The following is an 8249-nucleotide window of genomic DNA, read 5'->3' on the forward strand; positions in this document are numbered from 1 at the left end:
AGGCTGTGGGAGGGCGGGGAATCTGCTTGACATCAGTGCTCTCTGGTGGCAGACACTGGCATGCCTACATTTACATCCAGCGGTGCAGAATCCAGCCTTTTTTTTTGCAAAACTGGAGCAGGTCTCATAGACAATGGTGACTAGCATGGGCTCCAACTAAGCCAGTACCAGTAAGAATTCTTGGGTGAAGGTTGAGAGCATGTGAAGACAGGCCGGAGAAGATGCCTGGCTCCTGGCTCTCAGCCTCTTGACCCTGGTTTCTCTACCCTCAGGTCTTGTTCACCCCCCTGCATCAGGACCATGTGTGATCAGCAGCAGATTCAGTGTTGCGTGCCGGTGCCCCAGTGCTGTGTCAAGGGTTCCTCCTTTGGTCCCTCACAGTATTCCTATGCCAACAACCAGGTGCTGGTCCAAGCTCCATGTGGGATGCAAGTTGTGGAATACGCTGCACCATGCTCAGTTCCAGTTTCCCAGACTCCATGCCAGTCCGGTGGCATTGAAGTGAAGGGCCAGGCTGCAGGCTCATCTAAGAGCACTAAGGTTAAATGCCAGGCTCCATGCCAATCAAAGACCACCCAGGTAAAATGCCAGCCTAAGACCACCGAGGTAAAGTGCCAAGCTCCCTGCCAGGCTCAGGTTTCCTGTATTCAATGCCAGGCTCCCTGCCAGTCTCAGGTTTCCTACGTGCAAGTCCCACAGCCTCTTCCGGCCTACTATGTAGAATGTGCTCCGGTGTATTACACAGAAACGAGTTATGTGGAGTATCCCGTTCCAACCTACGTGCCTGCTCCAGCTCCTCAGCCTGTTCGCACTTATGTAGAATGTCCCTCAGTGGGCCAGGGCCAGGGAAGTTTCCCCACTCAGGGCCAGTACCAGGGCTCCTACGGCAGCTGTACCTCGCAATCACAGTCACGGGGTTCTTACAGCAACTGTGGTCCACAGTCTCAGTCCCAGGGTTCCTACAGTCGCTGTGTGCCACAATTCCAGTCTGGGACCTCCTACACCAGCTGCCGCCCCCAGCGCCAGTCACAGGCTTCCTATGCCGGCTGTGCCTCCCAATTCCAATCACGAGCATCCTACAGCCACTGCTCCTCCCAGCGTCGGTCTGGGGCTTCGTTCAGCACCTGTGCACCACAATGCCAGCCCCAGGGCTCCTATGGAAGCTTCACTTCACAGCAGCGCCGGTCTCAGAGCACCAGCAGATGCCTCCCTCCTCGTCAGCTGCAGCCTTCATATCGAAGCTGCTCTCCACCAAGGCGTTCCGAGCCCTGTTATAGCAGCTGCCTGCCATCCCGATGCTCTTCAGGCTCCTACAACTATTGCACCCCACCCCGCCGATCAGAGCCCATCTATGGCAGCCACTGTCCTCCTCAGGGCCGCCCTTCAAGCTGTTCCCAAAGATGTGGACCCAAGTGCAGAGTAGAGATTTCCTCACCCTGCTGCCCCAGACAGGTTCCTCCACAGAGGTGCCCTGTCCAGATTCCTCCCATCAGAGGTAGATCCCAGAGCTGTGGCCGGCAACCCTCTTGGGGTGTCTCCTGCCCGGATCTGAGACAGCCACAGCAATTCCCAAGGTCTTGCGGCCCACAGCGTCGTGCCTGGTCTCCAGAACCATCATGGCAGCGGTGTCCAGTTCCTGCACCACGTCCATGTCCAGAACCACAGCGTCGTGACCGGTCTCCAGAATCATCATGGCAGAGGTGCCCAGTTCCTGCACCACGTCCATGTCCACGTCCAGAGCCATGCCCAAGTCCAGAACCCCGGCCATGTCCTCCACCCCGGCGGTTTTCAGAACCATGTCTCTATCCAGAACCATGTCCAGCTCCTCAACCAGCACCATGTCCAGCCCCACGTCCAGTGCCACGCCCGCGCCCAGTTCACTGTGAGAATCCAGAACCACGTCCACAACCCCAGCCTTGTCCATATCCAGAGCCAATGCCGCATCCTGCGCGCTGCTCCAGCCCAGAGCCTTGTGGGGAACCCATGCGCTGTACCAGTCCTTGCTCAGGCCCTAATCCAGTTCCCTACCGCCAAGAACTAGGCTGTCATGAATCTAACCCATGCCGCCTGGATACTGAAGGCCCGAGCCCATACAGCTGCAACCAGGGGCAAGAGAGTAACGACAACTGTAGACATGATGATTCCTTCCTGGGGACACAGAGTCTAGGTGGTTGTGGAGACCAAGGAAATACCCACGGCGGAGCGAAAGGTGGGGCTTATGCTGGAGCAAAGGGCGCTTACTTTTAAACAAAATGTAGCTCAAATGCCCCTGCTGCAGGCTCTTTAGAACATTTCCCCTTCTCCTCTGGTCTACAGCGCTCCACAGATGTTGATTTGGTCCCTGCTTCAAAGCTGTGTTTCAGACTCCGTGCGTGTCATCTCGGATTCCACACCCGAGTCTCAGACATCATTCCAGCTATGTCTCACTCCTCCTCCGCCCTCCGTTTAAATTCTAACTAGACCAGCTTGTCCACCAGGGTGTTTCCTGGGTGTTCCTCCTGACACTCCCCAGATGCTCTTCCTCTGCAGAGGCTCGCTCCACCTGAACCATTTCTCACCCATTTCCCAGGATCCAAAATTGCACCTGTCTTTCAACACCTCTTTTTTGAAGCCTTTTATTATCATAGTTGCCTGTTTCCATCCACGGGAGCCTATTCTGACTTCCTAGAGTTCATCGCCCATAGCTCCATCCATTTAGCAAGAGCTTTGCAGTACTCCTGAACTAATTTTTCTTTGCAGTTTTTGCCTTTTCTGCCCAGCAACGTTGTAAACTTTCATTCGAGTGGAGTCAGTATATCCTTAAATCTCTGTGCCTATATTAGGTCAGGCAATAGTTGATCAAGGTTGTAGTTGACAGCTTGAGCTGTGTTCTGGCCTGTTGGGAAACTATAGGAACTGGGGCAAGAGGAGGATGCATAATAATAAAAAGTGGATGTGTTCACAGTTTGAGTCCCGAGTAATGTCTACTCTTTATTATATACCAATTTGCTGAGATGGTGTCTTTTTAAAATATGGTAAAATACATATAACAAGATTTATTAGGGTAGCCATGCCAAAGCATACATACGGCTCAGTGGGATGAATAATGTTTGCATTGTTATATTTCCATCACCACCATTCATCTATCCTGCAGGACGAAACACTCAATACCTCATTCTCCACTTCCCTTTAGCCTCTACACACTAGCATTCCATTCTCTACCTTACAAAATTTGACACTACATTTCCCACAGATAGACTCAAGTGGTATTTGTGCTTCTGTTATTCACTTGGCATAATGTTCTCCAGGTTCATCTTCGCTGTAGCATATGACTGCTATCAAGGCAGCATATATACATGCTGCATGTAGACACCACGCTTTATTTGTTCAGTAATGAATGCACAAGTACTTGAGTTGATTCCATCATTTGACTCTAGTTAGTAATGGTCCAATCAACACCAGTATAAATTACTTCTTTGAGTATATGATTTCAACTCATTGAGTAGATATCAAGAAATGGAGTTTCAACACCACGTGCTAAGGCAGGTGCTGCCATGTTGCTTTCTATAGTGGTGACATCATCCCCAGTCCCATCCCAGCATCATCTCAGTCCCATCCCAGCAGCATCCACAGTCCCATCCCAGCATCATCTGCAGTCCCATCCCAGCAACATCCACAGTCCCATCCCAAGTAGCACCATTCACAGCCCTACCCCGAGTGTACAGGTCTCAATTTCTCCACATCCTTGTCAACTATTGTTATTTTTTGTGTTTTCTTAAAAACCAACCATCCCAATGTGATGTAGTATGGATTTCATTGGAATGTATTATTTCGGTTTCAAGTTTATTGTACCGATTCCTTAATATAGTTGAAGCGGCTTGATTTATGGTTCTCTGTCTCACCTTCATGTCCTTGTCTCCTGATGAATGAGGGAGTAGGGAAGATGACTCCTCAGCTAAGAGCAAATGTGTTCAGACCTGGATTTGGTAGTTGACTGACTGTAGCACTAAGGATGTAGTCAGAGCCGTGATACCTCTGGCTCCAGGGATATAGGACAGAGGACACATGGAGGATCTCTGGAAATATGTTTTCTTTTGAATTAACTTATTTTCACTTATCTATCTATTGTTTTATTATATAGAAAGCAAAGACTGAGCCAAATTCAGAATTAATCAATTGCTTTCAAATCCTGTTATGCATGGTACCTTATGTGCAGTCTGGGGGAATAGAATCAAAGGGGCAGAAGATATAGAAGACTAATTCTCCTACTCTCTGATGCCACCATATGGAGCTGGAGAGTGAGCACACTGGGGGACCCACAGTGTGAGATGGTACCTGAAGGTTACAGAGGATAAGAAGGCTGCTCTGGAGAGGATGACAGCAGGGGAAGGCTCTGACATGCCCCTTGGAATGTTTACTCCAATGACCTCTCCTCATGGGACACATCCCAAACAACTCAAAACTACAAGGCTAGAACTGAGAACACAGAGTCAAATCTTGGGTCTAAACATGCTGTTCCCTTGTCCCAGGGACCTAGCTCTACAATGTCAATTTTGGAGATCTAGAGGCTATGTATCAAAACCCTGTGTGGTGTAAAGGAAAACTGGGGCCTTTGTGTGTGGTGCACTCCTTCATGCACCATGGACAAACCACCACTGTTTACCTGCTAGGAAGACACTGGTAAAAGGGACATAAATCCTATTTACTATCACTAAACAACTTAACAAGTGGTTCTTGGTGGTACCTGGAGCAGAAATATCAAGATTGTTGTGTGGACTTTTTCAAGGAAACAAACAAGCATCAGCCCATCTAGGATGTGGCTCCAATGGCAGGTCAGAGAAATGATTCCCTTTAAGTCTAGCTCGGTGGATCAGAGAGCCTAAGTAGAGTCACTTAAAGGAGCATGGGAACTTATGAGTGCCTGAAGAGCCGAAGAAAACGTCTTGTCCAGCAACCATTAGACAGCTCTGTCTATTCAGGAAGGGGTCAGGCCTCCTTTTTCCATCAAAGATATTAGTGGGCCCAATCTCTTGTGACTCTCATGTAGGTTATCACGGCTCCAGAAAGTTCAGAAGGGCAATGGCCATGCCATTCCTGGAGGACAGCATTCACGACATTCTCCCCTTTCCTCCTTGTTCTTACATTATTTAAGCCCCTCTTCTCTAATATTCCCTGAGGTTTAAAGGGGATGGTTTAGATGTCCCTTTCACAGGTGGGTGTTCAGCAGTCTTATTTTCTCAGGGTTTTTTGACCGGATGTGAGTCTCTATCTTAACTGGCAACCACTGCATATACAAGTTTACTTGACCAAGGATGACAGCAGTAATACTTATGAATGTAAACATTGATGCTGAGAGGATAGTTTGACAGACACATCACATCCATTTTGCAGAACAACGATGTTGTTTCCCCAGCAGGGTCTAGGGCTTTCCCATCTATTTGTTTTTGACTGGACTCCTGGGTACCAGATGTGATTTCCCTTCTGTGGATTGAGCCTTAAGGCCAGGGAGAAAGCAGGTAGTTTTACATAAAAGTCATGATTGTACAAGTGGATGCATCTTGCCTAGCATGTTGGTAGTGCAGCGTGCAGAATCTCTAGCTGGGTAAGACTGTTGATGGCAATACTCTCCAGTAGCTTCTGACACTATGACAGCTAGCCAGCAAGAAATGAAGCTTCTGTCTCAACCTCAGCTTCATTTCTCTGCCCTATGACCAAGGCCTGCAGGGTGTTCGGTAATAAGGTCTTATTGTCTAGTTCCAGTGGGAAACAAATAGCAAAATTAATAGCCTGTATTGGGGGAGGGGTCCTCAGGGACCTCCCTGATTAATAATTTGTAGGAAGGTAAACTATTCCTGGTGCTGGGAGTTTCATCTAATCACTTTGTGGCTTTTTTAAAATATATATACAGCTTTAATTGGGAAATAGACTTACAGAACCAGAGGTTCCAGCAGAGAACAGGAAAGCAGAAGGGGTGGCCAGGAGCATGCCCACAATCTTTATAAGTAAAAAATATCCTCAGAGGACCACGCCCTACTAGTAATGTGATTGGCTGGGTCTCTCCTACATCTCCCCTTTTTGTTTAAATAAGATAGAGCCAAACCAAATACAGCTATATACAATAGTAACAAATAATAAATATAACAAACAATATTGAGCAAGAAACATATAACAAAAGTTTTGCTAAACATTCTATCTCAAGAAGACTTTGTGGCTTTTGAGAGCATCTCTGGGTCACTGTCCCTCCATCAGCCCTACTTGCCTGCTGAGAGGGCCTTGGCCTGGACATAATTTCCAACTATAGTATATTTTCTTGAAGGCAAGAGTTGTGCACCTACTTCTCTGGATGGTAGTGATGATAAGGCTGTACTCCTGGGACAAGATTAGTCTTTTTCCACCTGCAATGTTATGCAGAACTCTGGCTTTATACACATCTTATCACATTTGATTTTGAATGACCCAAACAGGACCTTTCCCAACTCATATAGACCATTTCTTACCATAGGATTCATCAGAACTACAGAAGCCCCATACCTGGTCCCTGATGAATCTACCATTTTCTTCACTCTTCTGGGAATACAGGACTACTTGACCCAGTGAACTGGGCTCCAGACACTGCCTCACTCATGCTCGACTCTGCCGTGGCCCCTGTTCTTCCTCTATTGACCCCTCGTACCTGGGATTCACAGACACATCAGGTGCAAATAATCAAGTATCCCTCATCTTGTTTCCAATTATGGGGGCGGTGGTGGCGCACGCCTTTAATCCCAGCACTCGGGAGGCAGAGGAAGGCGGATCTCTGGGAGTTCGAGGCCAGCCTGGTCTACAAGAGCTAGTTCCGGGACAGGCACCAAAGCTACAGAGAAACCCTGTCTCGAAAAACCAAAAAAAAAAAAAAAAAAAAAGATTTCCAATTATGAAAACTTCGTCTTATTCAATTTCTACACTTTAGCACTCAGACTGATCTTACCTCCTCCCAAGTCCCATAACCTCGTGAGCTGTGCTGTGAGAGTCTCATTTCTTGTTTCTTTTTCAGTTTAAGCAATTCTGGGGCATATTATTCTCTGATTATCAGTGGCCTGTACAGTTCCCTACTATAACCTCTATCTGCATGGTGTACTAGGGATGGATTTCCCTTCCTATATATTAAAAGTCAGACATGAGGGGCACAATCTGTCACTTCTTCCTTACGGTCTCCCTCCTCACTATCTTATTTCCCCCAAGCATTCAAATTTTCAAGAAGAGACTTGTGAAGGTCAGTCTTAGTTGTTAGGTCGACTGCATGTGGAATCAACTAAAACCCAAGCAGCTGGACATTCCTGTGAGGATTTTTCTGGACAGGATCATTTGAGGTGGAAAGGCCCATCATAAGTCTGGGATCTACCTTCTCATGGAAGCCAACGTCAGAGGACATAGAACAAGGAGGTTTTCTCTTCATGCCACCTTGTCTTCAACCTTTCAAGCTCAACCAATCTGTTGCATTCCTCTACTGGCACTGGAACCAACTTCTTTGGGGTTCCAGTGTGGACTGAAGACCAGCTGAAACAACCATCCTTAAAGACTGAACAACTACCAGATGGATTTCTGACTTTTCCACTGTGGGTGGGGGCAACAATTGTTGGACTAGCCAGGCTACAGTCCATAAGTCAATGTAATAAATCATATTCTGTTCCTCTAGAGAAATCTGATTAACACATGTTTATTTAACATATATTTAATCTGTATCCTTTCCTTTATGTCCCCCAATCCCACCTTAAGAAACAGTAAGCCAGCACTGTTTTTCCCCTCCCTCTTTTTCACTATCTCTGCAAATTCTAATGCTAACACAGAGGTTAATGTACATCTGTTTTTTCCCTTGTTTTTATTCCTCCTTTATCCATACAAACTCTTTCCGGGCAGCTCAGCTTCAGTCATATGCCCAGAACAAGGGCCATACAACTGACATCACAGCCTGCCTAAGTAATATCCAGTCCTCCGTGTGTTACTTTCAGGGACTGTAATATACTCCGTATTCCATCAGCTGTTTTGAAGACACCTTAGGCTCATATGGTGGGGCTACATTCATGAAGAAGGCATGTCATTCCATGCATCACAGCTGAAGACAGTCACCCTTCAGATGAGGTGGCATTAATTGCATGTGTCTTGCCCATACCAAGTCCTAGGGTGACAAGAGGCCAAGCCCGTCTATACCACAAGGGGAAGGATGGCCACAGTGAGATTGTTTCCACAGATGCCCCACCAGCAGACAGCTTAGCTTCAGCAACTATAGATAC

At 47.3% G+C, this 8249-nt stretch overlaps 1 protein-coding gene across 1 annotated transcript; it reads left to right on the plus strand.

Moving 5' to 3' along the window:
• Positions 1–283: 283 nt before the first annotated feature.
• On the plus strand, positions 284–2857 carry Kprp (keratinocyte proline rich protein). Its single transcript, XM_050129356.1, has one exon. The coding sequence runs from the start codon at positions 301–303 to the stop codon at positions 2245–2247; it is 1947 nt and encodes a 648-aa protein (XP_049985313.1). The 5' UTR covers positions 284–300; the 3' UTR covers positions 2248–2857.
• The last annotated feature ends 5392 nt before the right edge of the window (positions 2858–8249 follow it).

The sequence above is a fragment of the Alexandromys fortis genome, unplaced genomic scaffold, assembly GCF_014885135.2.
Source record: "Alexandromys fortis isolate MF-2015 unplaced genomic scaffold, M_Fortis_MF-2015_v1.1 scaffold_299, whole genome shotgun sequence".
NCBI lineage: Eukaryota > Metazoa > Chordata > Mammalia > Rodentia > Cricetidae > Alexandromys > Alexandromys fortis.

Bases quoted from the DNA above. Each gene is read 5' to 3' on its own strand.
- Kprp (XM_050129356.1), top strand. From the start codon at position 301: ATGTGTGATCAGCAGCAGATTCAGTGTTGCGTGCCGGTGCCCCAGTGC.